At 36.6% G+C, this 25510-nt stretch overlaps 1 protein-coding gene across 1 annotated transcript in view; it reads left to right on the top strand.

Moving 5' to 3' along the window:
• Positions 1-25510, top strand: part of LOC129832520 (cytoplasmic dynein 2 heavy chain 1-like) — an 88212-nt gene that overhangs the window by 39174 nt on the left and 23528 nt on the right. The window contains exon 8 of the mRNA XM_055896640.1: positions 21347-21463. Coding sequence (XP_055752615.1) covers positions 21347-21463 — 117 coding nt within the window. The remainder of the gene's footprint in view (positions 1-21346; positions 21464-25510) is intronic.

The raw sequence follows: 25510 nt of genomic DNA, 5'->3' as shown, positions 1-25510 counted from the left end.
TATGTGATTATAACTAGTCTGCTCTATTCCTGTATGTGAATATAACTAGTCTGCTCTATTCCTGTATGTGAATATAACTAGTCTGCTCTATACCTGTATGTGATTATAACTAGTCTGCTCTATTCCTGTATGTGAATATAACTAGTCTGCTCTATTCCTGTATGTGATTATAACTAGTCTGCTCTATTCCTGTATGTGATTATAACTAGTCTGCTCTATTCCTGTATGTGAATATAACTAGTCTGCTCTATTCCTGTATGTGAATATAACTAGTCTGCTCTATTCCTGTATGTGAATATAACTAGTCTGCTCTATTCCTGTATGTGAATGTAACTAGTCTGCTCTATTCCTGTATGTGAATGTAACTAGTCTGCTCTATTCCTGTATATGAATATAACTAGTCTGCTTTGTATAACTAGTCTGCTCTGTATAACTAGTCTGCTCTATTCCTGTATGTGAATGTAACTAGTCTGCTCTATTCCTGTATGTGAATATAACTAGTCTGCTCTATTTATGAATTTAACTAGTCTGCTCTATATATGAATATAACTAGTCTGCTCTATATATGAATATAACTAGTATGCTCTATATATGAATATAACTAGTCTGCTCTATATATGAATATAACTAGTCTGCTCTATATATGAATATAACTAGTATGCTCTATATATGAATATAACTAGTCTGCTCTGTATAACTAGTCTGTTCTGTATATGAGTATAATTAGTCTGCTCTATATATGAATATATCTAGTCTGCTCTATATAACTAGTCTGCTCTATATATGAATATAGCTAGTCTGCTCTATATATGAATATGACTAGTCTGCTCTGTATAACTAGTCTGCTCTATATAACTAGTCTGCTCTATATATGAATATAACTAGTCTGCTCTGTATATGAATATAACTAGTCTGCTCTGTATAACTAGTCTGCTCTATATAACTAGTCTGCTCTATATATGAATATAACTAGTCTGCTCTATAAAACTAGTCTGCTCTATATATGAATATAACTAGTCTGCTCTGTATATGAATATAACTAGTCTGCTCTATATATGAATATATCTAGTCTGCTCTATATAACTAGTCTGCTCTATATATGAATATAGCTAGTCTGCTCCATATATGAATATAACTAGTTTGCTCTATATAACTAGTCTGCTCTATAAATGATTATAACTAGTATGCTCTATATATGAATATAACTAGTCTGCTCTGTATAACTAGTCTGTTCTGTATATGAGTATAACTAGTCTGCTCTATATATGAATATATCTAGTCTGCTCTATATATGAATATAACTAGTCTGCTCTATATATGAATATAACTAGTCTGCTCTGTATAGCTAGTCTGCTCTATATATGAATATGACTAGTCTGCTCTGTATAACTAGTCTGCTCTGTATAGCTAGTCTGCTCTATATATGAATATGACTAGTCTGCTCTGTATAACTAGTCTGCTCTATATATGAATATAGCTAGTCTGCTCGATATATGAATATAACTAGTCTGCTCTATATATGAATATAACTAGTCTGCTCTGTATAGCTAGTCTGCTCTATATATGAATATGACTAGTCTGCTCTGTATGACTAGTCTGCTCTGTATAACTAGTCTGATCTTTATATGAATATAGCTAGTCTGCTCTATATAACTAGTATGCTCTATATAACTAGTCTGCTCTATATATCAATATAACTAGTCTGCTCTATATATGAATATAACTAGTATGCTCTGTATAACTAGTTTGCTCTATATATCAATATAACTAGTATGCTCTATATATGAATATAACTAGTCTGCTCTGTATAACTAGTCTGCTCTATATATGAATATAACTAGTCTGCTCTATATATGAATATAACTAGTCTGCTCTATATATGAATATAGCTAGTCTGCTCTATATAACTAGTCTGCTCTATATATGAACATATCTAGTCTGCTCTATATATGAATATAACTAGTCTACTCTATATACCTAGTCTGCTCTATATATGAATATAACTAGTATGCTCTATATATGAATATAACTAGTATGCTCTATATATGAATATAACTAGTCTGCTCTATTCCTGTATGTGAATGTAACTAGTCTGCTCTATTCCTGTATGTGAATGTAACTAGTCTGCTCTATTCCTGTATGTGAATATAACTAGTCTGCTCTATTCCTGTATGTGAATATAACTAGTCTGCTCTATATAACTAGTCTGCTCTATATATCTAGTCTGCTCTATTTAACTAGTCTGCTCTATATAACTAGTCTGCTCTATATAACTAGTCTGCTCTATATATCTAGTCTGCTCTATGTAACTAGTCTGCTCTATTCCTGTATGTGAATATAACTAGCCTGCTCTATATAACTAGTCTGCTCTATATATCTAGTCTGCTCTATATAACTAGTCTGCTCTATATATGAATATATCTAGTCTGCTCTATATATGAATATATCTAGTCTGCTCTATATACCTAGTCTGCTCTATATATGAATATAGCTAGTCTGCTCTATATATGAATATGACTAGTCTGCTCTGTATAACTAGTCTGCTCTATATAACTAGTCTGCTCTATATATGAATATAACTAGTCTGCTCTGTATATGAATATAACTAGTCTGCTCTGTATAACTAGTCTGCTCTATATAACTAGTCTGCTCTATATATGAATATAACTAGTCTGCTCTATAAAACTAGTCTGCTCTATATATGAATATAACTAGTCTGCTCTGTATATGAATATAACTAGTCTGCTCTATATATGAATATATCTAGTCTGCTCTATATAACTAGTCTGCTCTATATATGAATATAGCTAGTCTGCTCCATATATGAATATAACTAGTTTGCTCTATATAACTAGTCTGCTCTATAAATGATTATAACTAGTATGCTCTATATATGAATATAACTAGTCTGCTCTGTATAACTAGTCTGTTCTGTATATGAGTATAACTAGTCTGCTCTATATATGAATATATCTAGTCTGCTCTATATATGAATATAACTAGTCTGCTCTATATATGAATATAACTAGTCTGCTCTGTATAGCTAGTCTGCTCTATATATGAATATGACTAGTCTGCTCTGTATAACTAGTCTGCTCTGTATAGCTAGTCTGCTCTATATATGAATATGACTAGTCTGCTCTGTATAACTAGTCTGCTCTATATATGAATATAGCTAGTCTGCTCGATATATGAATATAACTAGTCTGCTCTATATATGAATATAACTAGTCTGCTCTGTATAGCTAGTCTGCTCTATATATGAATTTGACTAGTCTGCTCTGTATGACTAGTCTGCTCTGTATAACTAGTCTGATCTTTATATGAATATAGCTAGTCTGCTCTATATAACTAGTATGCTCTATATAACTAGTCTGCTCTATATATCAATATAACTAGTCTGCTCTATATATGAATATAACTAGTATGCTCTGTATAACTAGTTTGCTCTATATATGAATATAACTAGTCTGCTCTATATATGAATATAACTAGTCTGCTCTATATATGAATATAACTAGTCTGCTCTATATATGAATATAGCTAGTCTGCTCTATATATCAATATAACTAGTATGCTCTATATATGAATATAACTAGTCTGCTCTGTATAACTAGTCTGCTCTATATATGAATATAACTAGTCTGCTCTATATATGAATATAACTAGTCTGCTCTATATATGAATATAGCTAGTCTGCTCTATATAACTAGTCTGCTCTATATATGAACATATCTAGTCTGCTCTATATATGAATATAACTAGTCTGCTCTATATACCTAGTCTGCTCTATATATGAATATAACTAGTATGCTCTATATATGAATATAACTAGTCTGCTCTATATATGAATATAACTAGTCTGCTCTATATATGAATATAACTAGTCTGCTCTATATATGAATATAACTAGTCTGCTCTATTCCTGTATGTGAATATAACTAGTCTGCTCTATTCCTGTATGTGAATGTAACTAGTCTGCTCTATTCCTGTATGTGAATGTAACTAGTCTGCTCTATTCCTGTATGTGAATGTAACTAGTCTGCTCTATTCCTGTATGTGAATATAACTAGTCTGCTCTATTCCTGTATGTGAATATAACTAGTCTGCTCTATATAACTAGTCTGCTCTATATATCTAGTCTGCTCTATATAACTAGTCTGCTCTATATAACTAGTCTGCTCTATATATCTAGTCTGCTCTATGTAACTAGTCTGCTCTATTCCTGTATGTGAATATAACTAGCCTGCTCTATATAACTAGTCTGCTCTATATATCTAGTCTGCTCTATATAACTAGTCTGCTCTATATATGAATATATCTAGTCTGCTCTATATATCTAGTCTGCTCTATATATGAATATAACTAGTATGCTCTATATATGAATGTAACTAGTCTGCTCTATATATGAATATAACTAGTCTGCTCTATATATGAATATAACTAGTCTGCTCTATATATGAATATAACTAGTCTGCTCTATATATGAATGTAACTAGTCTGCTCTATTCCTGTATGTGAATGTAACTAGTCTGCTCTGTATAACTAGTCTGCTCTATTCCTGTATGTGAATGTAACTAGTCTGCTCTATTCCTGTATGTGAATGTAACTAGTCTGCTCTATTCCTGTATGTGAATATAACTAGTCTGCTCTATTCCTGTATGTGAATGTAACTATTCTGCTCTATTCCTGTATGTGAATGTAACTAGTCTGCTCTATTCCTGTATGTGAATGTAACTAGTCTGCTCTATTCCTGTATGTGAATATAACTAGTCTGCTCTATTCCTGTATGTGAATGTAACTCGTCTGCTCTGTATAACTAGTCTGCTCTATTCCTGTATGTGAATGTAACTAGTCTGCTCTATTCCTGTATGTGAATGTAACTAGTCTGCTCTATTCCTGTATGTGAATGTAACTAGTCTGCTCTATTCCTGTATGTGAATGTAACTAGTCTGCTCTATTCCTGTATGTGATTATAACTAGTCTGCTCTATTCCTGTATGTGATTATAACTAGTCTGCTCTATTCCTGTATGTGAATATAACTAGTCTGCTCTATACCTGTATGTGATTATAACTAGTCTGCTCTATTCCTGTATGTGAATATAACTAGTCTGCTCTATTCCTGTATGTGATTATAACTAGTCTGCTCTATTCCTGTATGTGATTATAACTAGTCTGCTCTTTTCCTGTATGTGAATATAACTAGTCTGCTCTATTCCTGTATGTGAATATAACTAGTCTGCTCTATTCCTGTATGTGAATATAACTAGTCTGCTCTATTCCTGTATGTGAATGTAACTAGTCTGCTCTATTCCTGTATGTGAATGTAACTAGTCTGCTCTATTCCTGTATGTGAATGTAACTAGTCTGCTCTGTATAACTAGTCTGCTCTATTCCTGTATGTGAATGTAACTAGTCTGCTCTATTCCTGTATGTGAATGTAACTAGTCTGCTCTATTCCTGTATATGAATATAACTAGTCTGCTTTGTATAACTAGTCTGCTCTGTATAACTAGTCTGCTCTATTCCTGTATGTGAATGTAACTAGTCTGCTCTATTCCTGTATGTGAATATAACTAGTCTGCTCTATTTATGAATTTAACTAGTCTGCTCTATATATGAATATAACTAGTCTGCTCTATATATGAATATAACTAGTATGCTCTATATATGAATATAACTAGTCTGCTCTATATATGAATATAACTAGTCTGCTCTATATATGAATATAACTAGTATGCTCTATATATGAATATAACTAGTCTGCTCTGTATAACTAGTCTGTTCTGTATATGAGTATAATTAGTCTGCTCTATATATGAATATATCTAGTCTGCTCTATATAACTAGTCTGCTCTATATATGAATATAGCTAGTCTGCTCTATATATGAATATGACTAGTCTGCTCTGTATAACTAGTCTGCTCTATATAACTAGTCTGCTCTATATATGAATATAACTAGTCTGCTCTGTATATGAATATAACTAGTCTGCTCTGTATAACTAGTCTGCTCTATATAACTAGTCTGCTCTATATATGAATATAACTAGTCTGCTCTATAAAACTAGTCTGCTCTATATATGAATATAACTAGTCTGCTCTGTATATGAATATAACTAGTCTGCTCTATATATGAATATATCTAGTCTGCTCTATATAACTAGTCTGCTCTATATATGAATATAGCTAGTCTGCTCCATATATGAATATAACTAGTTTGCTCTATATAACTAGTCTGCTCTATAAATGATTATAACTAGTATGCTCTATATATGAATATAACTAGTCTGCTCTGTATAACTAGTCTGTTCTGTATATGAGTATAACTAGTCTGCTCTATATATGAATATATCTAGTCTGCTCTATATATGAATATAACTAGTCTGCTCTATATATGAATATAACTAGTCTGCTCTGTATAGCTAGTCTGCTCTATATATGAATATGACTAGTCTGCTCTGTATAACTAGTCTGCTCTGTATAGCTAGTCTGCTCTATATATGAATATGACTAGTCTGCTCTGTATAACTAGTCTGCTCTATATATGAATATAGCTAGTCTGCTCGATATATGAATATAACTAGTCTGCTCTATATATGAATATAACTAGTCTGCTCTGTATAGCTAGTCTGCTCTATATATGAATATGACTAGTCTGCTCTGTATGACTAGTCTGCTCTGTATAACTAGTCTGATCTTTATATGAATATAGCTAGTCTGCTCTATATAACTAGTATGCTCTATATAACTAGTCTGCTCTATATATCAATATAACTAGTCTGCTCTATATATGAATATAACTAGTATGCTCTGTATAACTAGTTTGCTCTATATATCAATATAACTAGTATGCTCTATATATGAATATAACTAGTCTGCTCTGTATAACTAGTCTGCTCTATATATGAATATAACTAGTCTGCTCTATATATGAATATAACTAGTCTGCTCTATATATGAATATAGCTAGTCTGCTCTATATAACTAGTCTGCTCTATATATGAACATATCTAGTCTGCTCTATATATGAATATAACTAGTCTACTCTATATACCTAGTCTGCTCTATATATGAATATAACTAGTATGCTCTATATATGAATATAACTAGTATGCTCTATATATGAATATAACTAGTCTGCTCTATTCCTGTATGTGAATGTAACTAGTCTGCTCTATTCCTGTATGTGAATGTAACTAGTCTGCTCTATTCCTGTATGTGAATATAACTAGTCTGCTCTATTCCTGTATGTGAATATAACTAGTCTGCTCTATATAACTAGTCTGCTCTATATATCTAGTCTGCTCTATTTAACTAGTCTGCTCTATATAACTAGTCTGCTCTATATAACTAGTCTGCTCTATATATCTAGTCTGCTCTATGTAACTAGTCTGCTCTATTCCTGTATGTGAATATAACTAGCCTGCTCTATATAACTAGTCTGCTCTATATATCTAGTCTGCTCTATATAACTAGTCTGCTCTATATATGAATATATCTAGTCTGCTCTATATATGAATATATCTAGTCTGCTCTATATACCTAGTCTGCTCTATATATGAATATAGCTAGTCTGCTCTATATATGAATATGACTAGTCTGCTCTGTATAACTAGTCTGCTCTATATAACTAGTCTGCTCTATATATGAATATAACTAGTCTGCTCTGTATATGAATATAACTAGTCTGCTCTGTATAACTAGTCTGCTCTATATAACTAGTCTGCTCTATATATGAATATAACTAGTCTGCTCTATAAAACTAGTCTGCTCTATATATGAATATAACTAGTCTGCTCTGTATATGAATATAACTAGTCTGCTCTATATATGAATATATCTAGTCTGCTCTATATAACTAGTCTGCTCTATATATGAATATAGCTAGTCTGCTCCATATATGAATATAACTAGTTTGCTCTATATAACTAGTCTGCTCTATAAATGATTATAACTAGTATGCTCTATATATGAATATAACTAGTCTGCTCTGTATAACTAGTCTGTTCTGTATATGAGTATAACTAGTCTGCTCTATATATGAATATATCTAGTCTGCTCTATATATGAATATAACTAGTCTGCTCTATATATGAATATAACTAGTCTGCTCTGTATAGCTAGTCTGCTCTATATATGAATATGACTAGTCTGCTCTGTATAACTAGTCTGCTCTGTATAGCTAGTCTGCTCTATATATGAATATGACTAGTCTGCTCTGTATAACTAGTCTGCTCTATATATGAATATAGCTAGTCTGCTCGATATATGAATATAACTAGTCTGCTCTATATATGAATATAACTAGTCTGCTCTGTATAGCTAGTCTGCTCTATATATGAATTTGACTAGTCTGCTCTGTATGACTAGTCTGCTCTGTATAACTAGTCTGATCTTTATATGAATATAGCTAGTCTGCTCTATATAACTAGTATGCTCTATATAACTAGTCTGCTCTATATATCAATATAACTAGTCTGCTCTATATATGAATATAACTAGTATGCTCTGTATAACTAGTTTGCTCTATATATGAATATAACTAGTCTGCTCTATATATGAATATAACTAGTCTGCTCTATATATGAATATAACTAGTCTGCTCTATATATGAATATAGCTAGTCTGCTCTATATATCAATATAACTAGTATGCTCTATATATGAATATAACTAGTCTGCTCTGTATAACTAGTCTGCTCTATATATGAATATAACTAGTCTGCTCTATATATGAATATAACTAGTCTGCTCTATATATGAATATAGCTAGTCTGCTCTATATAACTAGTCTGCTCTATATATGAACATATCTAGTCTGCTCTATATATGAATATAACTAGTCTGCTCTATATACCTAGTCTGCTCTATATATGAATATAACTAGTATGCTCTATATATGAATATAACTAGTCTGCTCTATATATGAATATAACTAGTCTGCTCTATATATGAATATAACTAGTCTGCTCTATATATGAATATAACTAGTCTGCTCTATTCCTGTATGTGAATATAACTAGTCTGCTCTATTCCTGTATGTGAATGTAACTAGTCTGCTCTATTCCTGTATGTGAATGTAACTAGTCTGCTCTATTCCTGTATGTGAATGTAACTAGTCTGCTCTATTCCTGTATGTGAATATAACTAGTCTGCTCTATTCCTGTATGTGAATATAACTAGTCTGCTCTATATAACTAGTCTGCTCTATATATCTAGTCTGCTCTATATAACTAGTCTGCTCTATATAACTAGTCTGCTCTATATATCTAGTCTGCTCTATGTAACTAGTCTGCTCTATTCCTGTATGTGAATATAACTAGCCTGCTCTATATAACTAGTCTGCTCTATATATCTAGTCTGCTCTATATAACTAGTCTGCTCTATATATGAATATATCTAGTCTGCTCTATATATCTAGTCTGCTCTATATATGAATATAACTAGTATGCTCTATATATGAATGTAACTAGTCTGCTCTATATATGAATATAACTAGTCTGCTCTATATATGAATATAACTAGTCTGCTCTATATATGAATATAACTAGTCTGCTCTATATATGAATGTAACTAGTCTGCTCTATTCCTGTATGTGAATGTAACTAGTCTGCTCTGTATAACTAGTCTGCTCTATTCCTGTATGTGAATGTAACTAGTCTGCTCTATTCCTGTATGTGAATGTAACTAGTCTGCTCTATTCCTGTATGTGAATATAACTAGTCTGCTCTATTCCTGTATGTGAATGTAACTATTCTGCTCTATTCCTGTATGTGAATGTAACTAGTCTGCTCTATTCCTGTATGTGAATGTAACTAGTCTGCTCTATTCCTGTATGTGAATATAACTAGTCTGCTCTATTCCTGTATGTGAATGTAACTCGTCTGCTCTGTATAACTAGTCTGCTCTATTCCTGTATGTGAATGTAACTAGTCTGCTCTATTCCTGTATGTGAATGTAACTAGTCTGCTCTATTCCTGTATGTGAATGTAACTAGTCTGCTCTATTCCTGTATGTGAATGTAACTAGTCTGCTCTATTCCTGTATGTGATTATAACTAGTCTGCTCTATTCCTGTATGTGATTATAACTAGTCTGCTCTATTCCTGTATGTGAATATAACTAGTCTGCTCTATACCTGTATGTGATTATAACTAGTCTGCTCTATTCCTGTATGTGAATATAACTAGTCTGCTCTATTCCTGTATGTGATTATAACTAGTCTGCTCTATTCCTGTATGTGATTATAACTAGTCTGCTCTTTTCCTGTATGTGAATATAACTAGTCTGCTCTATTCCTGTATGTGAATATAACTAGTCTGCTCTATTCCTGTATGTGAATATAACTAGTCTGCTCTATTCCTGTATGTGAATGTAACTAGTCTGCTCTATTCCTGTATGTGAATGTAACTAGTCTGCTCTATTCCTGTATGTGAATGTAACTAGTCTGCTCTGTATAACTAGTCTGCTCTATTCCTGTATGTGAATGTAACTAGTCTGCTCTATTCCTGTATGTGAATGTAACTAGTCTGCTCTGTATAACTAGTCTGCTCTATTCCTGTATGTGAATGTAACTAGTCTGCTCTATTCCTGTATGTGAATGTAACTAGTCTGCTCTATTCCTGTATGTGAATGTAACTAGTCTGCTCTATATATGAATATAACTAGTCTGCTCTATTCCTGTATGTGAATGTAACTAGTCTGCTCTATTCCGGTATCTGAATATAACTAGTCTTCTCTATTCCTGTATGTGAATATAACTAGTCTGCTCTATTCCTGTATGTGAATGTAACTAGTCTGCTCTATTCCTGTATGTGAATGTAACTAGTCTGCTCTATTCCTGTATGTGAATATAACTAGTCTGCTCTATTCCTGTATGTGAATATAACTAGTCTGCTCTATTTATGAATTTAACTAGTCTGCTCTGTATATGAATATAACTAGTCTGCTCTATTAATGAATATAACTAGTCTGCTCTGTATAACTAGTCTGCTCTATATATGAATATAACTAGTCTGCTCTATATATGAATATAACTAGTCTGCTCTGTATATGAATATAACTAGTCTGCTCTATATATGAATATAACTAGTATGCTCTATATATTAATATATCTAGTCTGCTCTATATATCTAGTCTGCTCTATATATGAATATAACTAGTCTGCTCTATATATGAATATAACTAGTCTGCTCTATATACCTGGTCTGCTCTATATACGAATATATCTAGTATGCTCTATATATGAATATAACTAGTCTGCTCTATATACCTAGTCTGCTCTATATATGAATATAGCTAGTCTGCTCTATATATGAATATAACTAGTCTGCTCTATATATGAATATAACTAGTCTGCTCTATATATGAATTTAACTAGTCTGCTCTATATAACTAGTCTGCTCTATATAACTAGTCTGCTCTGTATAACTAGTCTGCTCTATATAACTAGTCTGCTCTGTATATGAATATAACTTGTCTGCTCTGTATATGAATATATCTAGTCTGCTCTATATATGAATATATCTAGTCTGCTCTATATAACTAGTCTGCTCTGTATAACTAGTCTGCTCTATATAAATAGTCTGCTCTATATATGAATTTAACTAGTCTGCTCTATATAACTAGTCTGCTCTATATAACTAGTCTGCTCTGTATAACTAGTCTGCTCTATATATGAATTTAACTTGTATGCTCTATATAACTAGTCTGCTCTATATATGAATATAACTAGTCTGCTCTATATAACTAGTCTGCTCTGTATAACTAGTCTGCTCTATATATGAATATAACTAGTCTGCTCTATATAACTAGTCTGATCTGAATAACTAGTCTGCTCTATATCTGAATTTAACTAGTATGCTCTATATATGAATATAGCTAGTCTGCTCTATATATGAATATAACTAGTCTGCTCTATATATGAATTTAACTAGTCTGCGTTATATAACTAGTCTGCTCTGTATAACTAGTCTGCTCTGTATATGAATATATCTAGTCTGCTCTATATATGAATATAACTAGTCTGCTCTATTCCTGTATGTGAATATAACTAGTCTGCTCTGTATATGAATATATCTAGTCTGCTCTATATATGAATATATCTAGTCTGCTCTATATATGAATATAACTAGTCTGCTCTGTATGTCTAGTCTGCTCTATATATGAATATAACTAGTCTGCTCTATATATGAATATATCTAGTCTGCTCTATATATGAATATAACTAGTCTGCTCTCTTCCTGTATGTGAATATAACTAGTATGCTCTGTATATGAATATATCTAGTCTGCTCTATATATGAATATATCTAGTCTGCTCTATATATGAATATAACTAGTCTGCTCTATATATGAATATAACTAGTCTGCTCTATATATGAATATAACTTGTCTGCTCTGTATATGAATATATCTAGTCTGCTCTATATATGATTATATCTAGTCTGCTCTATATATGAATATAACTAGTCTGCTCTGTATATCTAGTCTGCTCTATATATGAATATAACTAGTCTGCTCTATATATGAATATGACTAGTCTGCTCTGTATAACTAGTCTGCTCTATATATGAATATAGCTAGTCTGCTCGATATGTGAATATAACTAGTCTGCTCTATATATGAATATAACTAGTCTGCTCTGTATAGCTAGTCTGCTCTATATATGAATATGACTAGTCTGCTCTGTATGACTAGTCTGCTCTGTATAACTAGTCTGATCTTTATATGAATATAGCTAGTCTGCTCTATATAACTAGTATGCTCTATATAACTAGTCTGCTCTATATATCAATATAACTAGTCTGCTCTATATATGAATATAACTAGTATGCTCTGTATAACTAGTCTGCTCTATATATCAATATAACTAGTATGCTCTATATATGAATATAACTAGTCTGCTCTGTATAACTAGTCTGCTCTATATATGAATATAACTAGTCTGCTCTATATATAAATATAGCTAGTCTGCTCTATATAACTAGTCTGCTCTATATATGAACATATCTAGTCTGCTCTATATATGAATATAACTAGTCTGCTCTATATACCTAGTCTGCTCTATATATGAATATAGCTAGTCTGCTCTATATATGAATATAGCTAGTATGCTCTGTATATGAATATAACTAGTCTGCTCTATATATGAATATAACTAGTCTGCTCTATATAACTAGTCTGCTCTATATAACTAGTATGCTCTATATATGAATATAACTAGTATGCTCTATATATGAATATAGCTAGTCTGCTCTATATATGAATATAACTAGTCTGCTCTGTATGTGAATATAACTAGTCTGCTCTATATATGAATATAGCTAGTCTGCTCTATATATGAATATAACTAGTATGCTCTGTATGTGAATATAACTAGTCTGCTCTATATATGAATATAGCTAGTCTGCTCTATATAACTAGTATGCTCTATATATGAATATAACTAGTATGCTCTATATATGAATATAACTAGTATGCTCTGTATATGAATATAGCTAGTCTGCTCTATTCCTGTATGTGAATGTAACTAGTCTGCTCTATTCCTGTATGTGAATATAACTAGTCTGCTCTATTCCTGTATGTGAATATAACTAGTCTGCTCTATTCCTGTATGTGAATATAACTAGTCTGCTCTATTCCTGTATGTGAATATAACTAGTCTGCTCTATTCCTGTATGTGAATATAACTAGTCTGCTCTATTCCTGTATGTGAATGTAACTAGTCTGCTCTATTCCTGTATGTGAATATAACTAGTCTGCTCTATTCCTGTATGTGAATATAACTAGTCTGCTCTATTCCTGTATGTGAATGTAACTAGTCTGCTCTATTCCTGTATGTGAATATAACTAGTATGCTCTGTATAACTAGCCTGCTCTGTATAACTAGTCTGCTCTATATAACTAGTCTGCTCTATATATGAATATATCTAGTCTGCTCTATATATCTAGTCTGCTCTATATATGAATATAACTAGTCTGCTCTATATATGAATATAACGAGTCTGCTCTATATACCTAGTCTGCTCTATATACGAATATATCTAGTATGCTCTATATATGAATATAACTAGTCTGCTCTGTATAACTAGTCTGCTCTATATATGAATATAACTAGTCTGCTCTATATATGAATATAACTAGTCTGCTCTATATATGAATATAGCTAGTATGCTCTAAATATGAATATAACTAGTCTGCTCTATATAACTAGTCTGCTCTATATAACTAGTCGGCTCGATATAACTAGTCTGCTCCATATAACTAGTCTGCTCTATATAACTAGTATGCTCTGTATAACTAGTCTGCTCTATATGTGAATTTAACTAGTATGCTCTATATAACTAGTCTGCTCTATATATGAATATAACTAGTCTGCTCTATATAACTAGTCTGCTCTGTATAACTAGTATGTACTATATATGAATATAACTAGTCTGCTCTATATAACTAGTCTGATCTGTATAACTAGTCTGCTCTATATCTGAATTTAACTAGTATGCTCTATATATGAATATAGCTAGTCTGCTCTATATATGAATATAACTAGTCTGCTCTATATATGAATATAACTAGTCTGCTCTATATATTAATTTAACTAGTCTGCTCTATATAACTAGTCTGCTCTGTATAACTAGTCTGATCTATATAACTAGTCTGCTCTGTATATGAATATAACTTGTCTGCTCTGTATATGAATATATCTAGTCTGCTCTATATATGAATATATCTAGTCTGCTCTATATAACTAGCCTGCTCTGTATAACTAGTCTGCTCTATATAACTAGTCTGCTCTATTTATGAATTTAACTAGTCTGCTCTATATAGCTAGTCTGCTCTATATATGAATTTAACCAGTCTGCTCTATATATGAATTTAACTAATCTGCTCTATATAACTAGTCTGCTCAATGTAACTAGTCTGCTCTATATATGAATTTAACTAGTCTGCTCTATATAACTAGTCTGCTCTATATAACTAGTCTGCTCTATATATGGATATATCAAGTCTGCTCTATATATGAATTTAACTAGTCTGCTCTATATAACTAGTCTGCTCTATATAACTAGTCTGCTCTATATAACTAGTCTGCTCTATATAACTAGTCTGCTCTGTATAACTAGTCTGCTCTATATATGAATTTAACTAGTATGCTCTATATAACTAGTCTGCTCTATATATGAATATAACTTGTCTGCTCTATATAACTAGTCTGCTCTGTATAACTAGTCTGCTCTATATATGAATATAACTAGTCTGCTCTATATAACTAGTCTGATCTGTATAGCTAGTCTGCTCTATATATCTAGTCTGCTCTATATAACTAGTCTGCTCTGTATATGAATATAACTTGTCTGCTCTGTAAATGAATATATCTAGTCTGCTCTATATATGAATATAACTAGTCTGCTCTATATAACTAGTCTGCTCTGTATAACTAGTCTGCTCTATATAAATAGTCTGCTCTATATATGAATTTAACTAGTCTGCTCTATATAACTAGTCTGCTCTATATATGAATATAGCTACTCTGCTCTATATATGAATATAACTTTTCTGCTCTATATATGAATATAACTAGTCTGCTCTATATATGAATTTAACTAGTCTGCTCTATATAACCAATCTGCTCTGTATAACTAGTCTGCTCTATATAACTAGTTTGCTCTGTATATGAATATATCTAGTCTGCTCTATATATGAATATAACTAGTCTGCTCTATATATGACTATATCTAGTCTGCTTTGTATATGAATATATCTAGTCTGCTCTATATATGACTATATCTAGTCTGCTCTATATATGACTATATCTAGTCTGCTCTATATATGAATATAACTAGTCTCCTCTATTCCTGTATGTGAATATAACTTGTCTTCTCTGTATATGCATATATCTAGTCTGCTCTATATATGATTATATCTAGTCTGCTCTATATATGAATATAACTAGTCTGCTCTATATATGAATATATCTAGTCTGCTCTCTATATGATTATATCTAGTCTGCTCTCTATATGATTATATCTAGTCTGCTCTATATATGAATATATCTAGTCTGCTCTATATATGAATATAACTAGTCTGCTCTATATTTGAATATATCTAGTCTGCTCTATATATGAATATAACTAGTCTGCTCTCTTCCTGTATGTGAATATAACTAGTATGCTCTGTATATGAATATATCTAGTCTGCTCTATATATGAATATAGCTAGTCTGCTCTGTATATGAATATATCTAGTCTGCTCTATATATGAATATAACTAGTCTGCTCTATATATGAGTACAGTAATCCCTCGTTTATCGCGGGGGTTACGTTCCGAAAATGACCCGCGATAAGTGAAATCCGCGAAATAGATTTTTTTTTTTTTTTTTACAATTAGCAACTATTACATGTATACAAATACAGTGACTCACGTGTAGGCCGTTTCACTGCTCTTCAGACTGGGCCGCTGCATCCTGACTGCGCTCTGCAGTGTTCTCTTCTTCTGAAGCCCGCGGTGCAGGTGTGTTTGTTCGGGAGAAGAACATAGTGATAGGCAGCTGTTGTCGCTCTTTTTTCTTCTTTGCAAAAAGATCCTTGTACACCGACATGCCACCATCGATTACGTTGGAGAACTGTAATGAACGGCTCATCAAAGGGTCCCATTCCTCAGCTACTCGCTTAAGTTCAGTGGCCATTCGCACCATGGTTGCTAAGCGATGTACGTACACATAACTGCACGAGACGACAAAATGATAGCACAATTCGTAACATGTTTTGATACAAGAAGCGGGAGTGAGTTTTTAGCGAATCAGAATGCAGAGCACAATGCACCAAAAAAAAAAAAAATATGCATTATGAAAATCCGCGAAATAGCGAATCCGCGATAAGTGAACCGCGAAGTGGCGAGGGATCACTGTATAGCTAGTCTGCTCTGTATATGAATATATCTAGTCTGCTCTATATATGAATATATCTAGTCTGCTCTATATATCTAGTCTGCTCTATATAACTAGTCTGCTCTATATATGAATATATATAGTCTGCTCTATATATCTAGTCTGCTCTATATAACTAGTCTGCTCTATATATGAATATATCTAGTCTGCTCTATATATGAATATATCTAGTCTGCTCTATATATCTAGTCTGCTCTATATAACTAGTCTGCTCTGTATATGAATATATCTAGTCTGCTCTATATATTAATATAGCTAGTCTGCTCTAAATATGAATATCATTACTCTGCGCTATATAACTAGTCTCCTCTATTTAACTAGTCTCCTCTATATAACTAGTCTGCTCTATATATGAATTTAACTAGTCTGCTCTATTTAACTAGTCTCCTCTATATAACTAGTCTGCTCTATATTTGAATTTAACTAGTCTGCTCTATTTAACTAGTCTCCTCTATATAACTAGCATGCTTTATGTATAAATATACAGTTCATTTGGAAAGTGTTCAGACCCCTTGACTTTTTCCACATTTTGTTAAGTTACAGCGCTCTTCTAAAATGGATTAAATAAAAACATTTGCTCATCAATCTACACGCACTACCCTGACCCTCTTCAGGGAAGGCCCATCCCTCTTTCCCTACAAGTACTGATCAGCTTGAGGTTTTTGGCATCTGCAACCTTCCATTGTGAAACAGAAGATTTGTGTGGTGTAAGTCAACTGACTGTATGCAGGATAGTCCACAAAGTCAAAGGGTCTGAATACTTTCCTAAAGCCCTGTAACTAGTCTGGGTGAATGGACTTTAACAGGTATTAAAACTCCTCTGGGTTTGGCTCTCTCTGAATAGGCTACCAGAGCTTGCTGTGTGTGTGCCTGCGTCTGTTTGTAAAATATGGCGGTGGATATTTGACCGGCAGCATTTTAATTTACCGGACATTTTGAGAAATTCTCCAGAACCATATGAATTGGGTGCACAACCTGATTAGTGTGTCTACATTATGGTCATTCATATTAACACAACATCCAAGTCTTACCAAATTCTAATGAATGTTGAAGATATATTTGCTTTTCCTTTTTTTATTGTTGTGTTTTGAGTTACTTAGAAAGGCATTTCGATATACTTATATATGTGACATTAAAAACCTGAAAGTTGAGTAAAGAACAGCATCACTAGCCTATGTCAATATACTATCACCCATAGTAGATGAGTTGACCTATTCTATTGGTCCGCTTGTTGAGAAAGAAATAGCCCAAACAGACTCTGGGACAGTGGTGGGATGACATATCCAGCAGGCCTGGGATACATCCCAACATGGTCAAAAGCATTGAGTCTAATGCAACAGATCAACTATTATTTATTCAAATTACGGGGGCGGTTTTACGGAAACAGATTAAGCCTAATTTTAGACTAAATTGCACTTTTTAACTGGACTAACTGAAATGGCATTTCTCAGATGTGGTTTAACATGGTTTCAGACTTGCCCTAGTCTAGATTTAACAAGTCTGATTTCCAGAAGGACAATTAGAGCTAATCTAGAGCTAACTGAAGGCTTAAGCTGAACCTGATAATAATGATCAAAGAGCACCAGCAATTTCAGACAGAAGGGTGGTTATAGACAGGAGAAACACACTGAATAATTTTGATTAAATCAATTTCCATGACCCTTTCTGTATGTACAGTGCCTTCGGAAAGTATTCAGACACCTTGACTTTTTCCACGTTTTGTTACGTTACAGCCTTATTCTAAAATGGATTAAATAAATAAAAAACTCAGTAATTTACACACAATACCCCTTAATGACAAAGTGAAAACAAGTTCTTAGGAATGTTTGCAAATGTATTAAAAATAAAAAACAGATACCTTATTTAGATAAGTATTCAGACCCTTTGCTATGAGACTCGAAATTGAGATCAGGTGCATTCTGTTTCCATGAATCATCCTTGAGATGTTTCTACAACTTGATTGGAGGCCACCTGTGGTAAATTCATTTGATTGGACATGATTTGGAAAAGGAAAAACCTGTCTATATAAGGTTCCCCAGTTGACAGTGCATGTCAGAGCAAAAACCAAGCCATGAGGTCAAAGGAAGTATCCGTAGAGCTCTGAGACAGGATTGTCTTGAGGCACAGATCTGGGGAAGAGTACCAAACAATTTCTGCTGGATTGAGGGTCCCCAAGAACACATTGGCCTCCATCATTTTTAAATGGAAGATGCTTGGAAACACCAAGACTCTTCCTAGAGCTGGCCGCCCAGCCAACTGAGCAATCGGGGGAGAAGCGCCTTGGTCAGGGAGGTAACCAAGAACCTGATGGTCACTCTGACAGAGCTCTAGAGTTCCTTTGTGGAGATGGGAGAACCTTCCAGAAGGACAACCATCTCTGCAGCAATCCACCAATCATGCCTTTATGGTAGAGTGGCCAGACAGAAGCCATTCCTCAGTAAAAGGCACATGACAACCCCCTTGGAGTTTACCAAAAGGCACCTAAAGACTCTCAGACCATGAGAAACAGATTCTCTGGTCTGATGAAACCAGGATTAAACTCTTTAGCTTGAAAGCCAAGCATCATGTCTGGAGGAAACCTGGCACCATCCCTATGGTGAAGCATGGTAGTGGCAGCATCATGTTATGGGGGGTCTTTTTCAGCTGCAGGGACTGGGAGACTAGTCAGGATCGAGGGAAAGATGAACGGAGCAAGTACAGAGATCCTAGATGAAAACCTGTTCCAGAGCGCTCAGGACCTCAGACTGGGGCGGAGGTTCTCCTTCCAGCAGGACAACGAGCACACAGCCAAGACACAGCGCAGGAGTGGCTTCGGGACAAGTCTCTGAATGTCCTTGAGTGGCCCGGACTTGAACCCGATCGAACATCTCTGGAGAGACCTTAAAATAGCTGTGAGGCAACGCTCCCCATCCAACCTGACAGAGCTTGAGAGGATCTGCAGAGAAGAATGGGAGAAACTCCCCAAATACAGGTTTGCCAAGCTTGTAGCATCATACCCAAGAAGACTCGATGCTGTAATCGCTGCCAAAGGTGATTCAACAAAGTACTGAGTAAAGGGTCTGAATACTTATGTAAATGTAATCATTTCTAATAACCTGTTTATACTTTTTCATTATGGGGTATTGTGTATAGACTGATGAGGGGGGAAAACGTTTTAATCAATTTTTGAATAAGGCTGTATGTAACGTAACAAAATGTGGGAAAAGTCAATGAGTCTGAATACTTTCCGAAGGCACTGTACAAAGAAAATACAGCTGACATGTGTTTGCTTTAGCCAAGGCTTTTATATGACTCTCTTCGGGGAAGGCCCTTTCCTACTGATCAGCTTGAGTACTGATCAGCTTGAGGTTTTTGGCATCTGCAACCTAACACAACATGCTTGTGTATTAGTGTCCCATCCCAGGTTTTTAATTAGGCTTAACAAAGATGAACTGGTTAGTCCTTACTTTAGTATGGGACTCCCTAGTCTAGAACTAATTCATCTGAAGTTAAGCAACACCTCAGAAAGCCATTTTTAAAATCTGGGTTAATTTAAATTAGAATTAGCCTAGTCCTGACGTGAATTTGTTCTCCTCACCCTTCTTCTCTTCCCCCCGCTAAACTCTCTCTACACTCTTAGAAACAAAGGGTTCCAATAGGGTTCTTTGGCTGTTCCCATAGGATAACCCTTTTTGTTTCCATGTAGAACCCATTTTGGTTCCAGTTAGAACCCTCTTTAAAACGGGTTCTTCATGGAACCCAAAAGGATTCTACCTGGAAACAAAATGGTTCTACCGGCACCCAAAAATAGTTCTTCAATGGGTTCTCCTATGGAGACAGCCGAAGACCCTTTAAGGTTCTAGATAGCATCTGCTTTCCTAGGAGTGTATCCTCTGACTCGCTCCTGAGTGGGGCTGATAAAGCAGGTGGAGAGTTCACCCAGACCAAATTAAACCCATTTATCAGACCGTCTCTCCCTCTAATCTCCACAGAGCACCAAACACACACACACACACACACACACACACACACACACACACACACACACACACACACACACACACACACACACACACACACACACACACACACACACACAGAGAGAGAGAGACACACAGAGACACACAGAGAGAGACACACACACACACACACACACACACACACACACACACACGACACCTCAGAACAGAAACCCTATCTCTACTATCAGAGTATAAACTTCTCTGCTGGTCTGTTTTTTTTTTTTTTATCTGTCCAATGATTGGACGGCTGGATGGACTGATTGATGTACTATGCTGAACTGTCAAGGTCATTGTCCACACACGAATTAACTCCTCCGTCTGTCTGTCTGTCTGTCTGTCTGTCTGGTCTGGTCTGGTCTGGTCTGGTCTGTCTGTCTGTCTGTTTGTCTGTCTCCAGGTGATCTCCCAGCTGAGGATTCTGAGCCGCTCGGTAGCAGCAGGATCAAAGTTTGACAGAGAGATCTGGTCCAATGGCCTCTCTCCTGTCCTCAACCTATGGAAGAAACTCAACCAGGTAACTCTCTCTCTTTCTTTCTCCCTCTCTGCTCTCTCCTCTATCTACCTGAACAGCTGCTCTGTCTTTGTGTGTGTGTGTGCTTGCTAGTGTGTGTGTTGGCCGGTGGCTGCTCACTCCTCGGTTTTGCTAGTGTATGCAGTTGCTTAGAAACCACCACCTTTCAAATCAATGAAATTTCCCCTTTTGTGTTAAATAATTTAGCCCTTCTCTTCCTCCTCCTCATTCCTCTCTCTCTTTCCCTCCTCATTCCTCTCTCTCTTTCCCTCCTCATTCCTCTCTCTCTCCCTCCTCATTCCCCTCTCTCTCTCTCCCTCCTCATTGCCTCTCTCTCTCTCCCTCCTCATTGCCTCTCTCTCTCTCCCTCCTCATTCCCTCTCTCTCTCCCTTCTCATTCCCCTCTCTCCCCCTCCTCATTTCCTCTCTCTCTCTCTCTCTCTCCCTCCCTCCTCATTCCCTCTCTCTCTCTCTCCCTCCTCATTCCCTCTCTCTCTCTCCCTCCCTCCTCATTCCCTCTCTCTCTCCCACCTCACTCCCTCTCTCTCTCTCTCCCTCCTCATTCCCCTCTCTCTCTTCCTGCCTCTTCATTCCCCTCTATCTCTATCCCTCCTCATTCCCCCCCTCTCTCTCTCTCCCCCCTCATTCCCCCTCTCTCTCCCTCCTCATTCCCCCTCTCTCTCCCTCCTCATTCCCCCTCTCTCTCTCTCTCCCACTTCATTCACTCACTCTCTCTCTCTCTCCCTCCATTCCCCTCTCTGTCTCTCTCTGCCTCCTCATTCCCCTCTCTCTCTCTCTCTCCCTCCTCATTCCCCTCTCTACCTCCCTCCACATTCCCCTCTCTATCTCCCTTCGCATTCCCCTCTCCCTCTCTCCCTTCGCATTCCCATCTCTCTCTCTCTCCCTCCTCATTTCCCCTCTCTCTCTCTCTACCTCCTCATCCCCCTATCTCTCTCTCTCTCCCTCCTCATTCCCCTCTCTCTCTCTCTCGCTCCTCATTCCCCTCTCTCTCTCTCTCTCTCGCTCCTCAGTCCCTCTCTCTCTCTCCCTCCTCATTCCCTCTCTCTCCCTCCTCATTCCCTCTCTCTCCCTCCTCATTCCCCTCTCTCTATCTACCTCCCTCCTCATTCCCTCTCTCTCCCTCCTCATTCCCATATTTATCTCTCTCATTCCTCAATATCCCTCCTCATTCCCCTCTCCCTCCTCATTCCGCTCTATTTCCCTCCCTTCCCCCTCATTCCCCATCTCTCTCTCTTCCTCCTCATTCCCCTCTCTCTCTCCCTACTCATTCCCATCTCTATCTCTCTCTCTCTCTCTCTCCTCCTCATTCCCCTCTCTCTCTCCCTACTCCTCATTCCCATCTTTATCTCTCGCATTCCTCAATCTCCCTCCTCATTCCCCATCTCTCTCTCTTCCTCCTCATTCCCCTATCTCTCTCCCTACTCCTCATTCCCATCTCTATCTCTCTCCCTCATCATTCCCCTCTCTCCCCCTCCTCATTCCCCTCTATCTCTCTCTCTCCTCATTCCCCTATATCTCTCTCTCTCTCTCCCCCCTCATTCCCCCCTCTCTCTCTCCCTCCTCATTCCCCCTCTCTCTCTCTCCCTCCTCATTCCGCCAACTCTCTCTCTCCCTCCTCATTCCCCTTTCTCTCCCTCCTCATTCCCCCGCTCTCTCCCTCCTCATTCCCCCGCTCTCGCTCTCTCCCTCTTCATTCACTCTCTCTCTCTCTCCCTCCTCATTCAACTCTCTCTCCCTCCTCATGCCCCTCTCTCTCTCTCTCTCTCTCTCTCTCTCTCCCTCCTCATTCCCCCCTCTCTCTCTCTCTCTCTCGCCCTCCTCATTCCCCTCTCTCTCTCTCTCTCTCTCTCTCTCTCTCTCTCTCTCTCCCTCCCTCCTCATTCCCCTCTCTCTCTCTCTCCCTCCTCATTCCCCTCTCTCTCTCTCATTCCCCCCTCTCTCTCGCTTCTCATTCCCATCTCTCTCTCTCTTGCTTCTCATTACCATCTCTCTCTCTCTTGCTTCTCATTACCATCTCTCTCTCTCTCTCCCTCCTCATTCCCCTCTCTCTCTACCTCCCTCCTCATTCCCCTCTCTCTCTACCTCCCTCCTCATTCCCCTCTTTCTCTCTATCCCTCCTCATCTCTCCTCTTTCTCTCCCTTCTCATTCCCCTCTCTCTCTCCCTACTCCTCATTCCCATCTCTATCTCTCTTATTCCTCATTCCCCTCTCTCTCTCTCCCTCCTCATTCCGCTCTCTTTCCCTCCCTTCCTCCTCATTCCCCATCTCTCTCTCTTCCTCCTCATTCCCCCCCTCTACCTCCCTTCTCATTCCCCTCTCTCTCTCCCTACTCCTCATTCCCATCTCTATCTCTCTTATTCCTCATTCCCCTCTCTCTCTCTCCCTCCTCATTCCGCTCTCTTTCCCTCCCTTCCTCCTCATTCCCCATCTCTCTCTCTTCCTCCTCATTCCCCCCCTCTACCTCCCTTCTCATTCCCCTCTCTCTCTCCCTACTCCTCATTCCCATCTCTATCTCTCTTATTCCTCATTCCCCTCTCTCTCTCTCCCTCCTCATTCCGCTCTCTTTCCCTCCCTTCCTCCTCATTCCCCATCTCTCTCTCTTCCTCCTCATTCCCCTCTCTCTCCCCCTACTCCTCATTCCCATCTCTATCTCTCATTCCTCATTCCTCTCTCTCCCTCCTCATTCCCCTCTCTCTCTCCCTCTCCCTTCTCATTCCACTCTCTTTCCCTCCCTTCCTCCTCGTTCCCTCTCTCTCTCTCTCTCTTTCCCATTAGTTTATGTCTTGTTCTGTGGGCCTGAAAACACGATATATTATTATGTGTGTGTGTTTACTGGTGATGTATCTGTGTCTTCCTAGCCTCAGTAATAGGGATCTAATATATGTGTATATATGTAAATGACCTCATAGCTGCAGTTGTTGTCTGTTGATTGGTCATTGAGGTGGGTGAAGTGTTTTTTGATTGGCTATAATAAGGTCTGTCTTCAGGAGACAGAAGAGAAGAGGAGACTGGACTTAGTTTTCCCTTTGTAAACAAGCTTATTTTATGTTAATAATACCCCAGGAGCCATTAATGAGTTTATGTCGTGTCCCCTCTGCCCAATGTGTCTGTGTTTAAGTTAATGCTTCATCCTGGGTGTGGATTCACCAGAATCATTGAGGTGCAAAATCCCCAAATATCTGAACAGTCATGCACCACCACCACCACTGTTGATATAATATATTACTTTCTCTGTGGAAACAGAAGTGTTTGTCTCTTAGGTCCATACTAACAGTGGTTCTCTGTGGAAACAGAAGTGTTTGTCTCTTGGGTCCATACTAACAGTGGTTCTCTGTGGAAACAGAAGTGTTTGTCTCTTGGGTCCATACTAACAGTGGTTCTCTGTGGAAACAGAAGTGTTTGTCTCTTGGGTCCATACTAACGGTGGTTCTCTGTGGAAACAGAAGTGTTTGTCACTTGGGTCCATACTAACAGTGGTTCTCTGTGGAAACAGAAGTGTTTGTCTCTTGGGTCCATACTAACAGTGGTTCTCTGTGGAAACAGAAGTGTTTGTCACTTGGGTCCATACTAATAGTGGTTATCTGTGGAAACAGAAGTGTTTGTCTCATGGGTCCATTCTAACAGTGGTTCTCTGTGGAAACAGAAGTGTTTGTCTCATGGGTCCATTCTAACAGTGGTTCTCTGTGGAAACAGAAGTGTTTGTCTCATGGGTCCATTCTAACAGTGGTTCTCTGTGGAAACAGAAGTGTTTGTCTCATGGGTCCATTCTAACAGTGGTTCTCTGTGGATCCAGATAATGTATTCAGTGTGTGTCCCAGTGTTGTTTACTCAAATATAATTCAAGTCTCTATAAAGCTGATTAAGTTCCTTCATCGTGTGTGTGCATGTGTGTCTATTTCTCTTTTTGTAAACATTCCCACTGTGAGTCTCTCAGGTGGGTAATGTGTTTATTTAATGATTCATGTTGCTATAGTGGAGCAGGGTTGTATGTTGCAGACGCCATTGTTCTTTCTTCCCCAGGACCAGGCT

The sequence above is a fragment of the Salvelinus fontinalis genome, chromosome 33, assembly GCF_029448725.1.
Source record: "Salvelinus fontinalis isolate EN_2023a chromosome 33, ASM2944872v1, whole genome shotgun sequence".
NCBI classification, from domain to species: Eukaryota; Metazoa; Chordata; class Actinopteri; order Salmoniformes; family Salmonidae; genus Salvelinus; species Salvelinus fontinalis.
The sequence above is the reverse complement of the archived record's forward strand: the minus strand, read 5'-3'. Positions and strand labels throughout refer to the sequence as shown.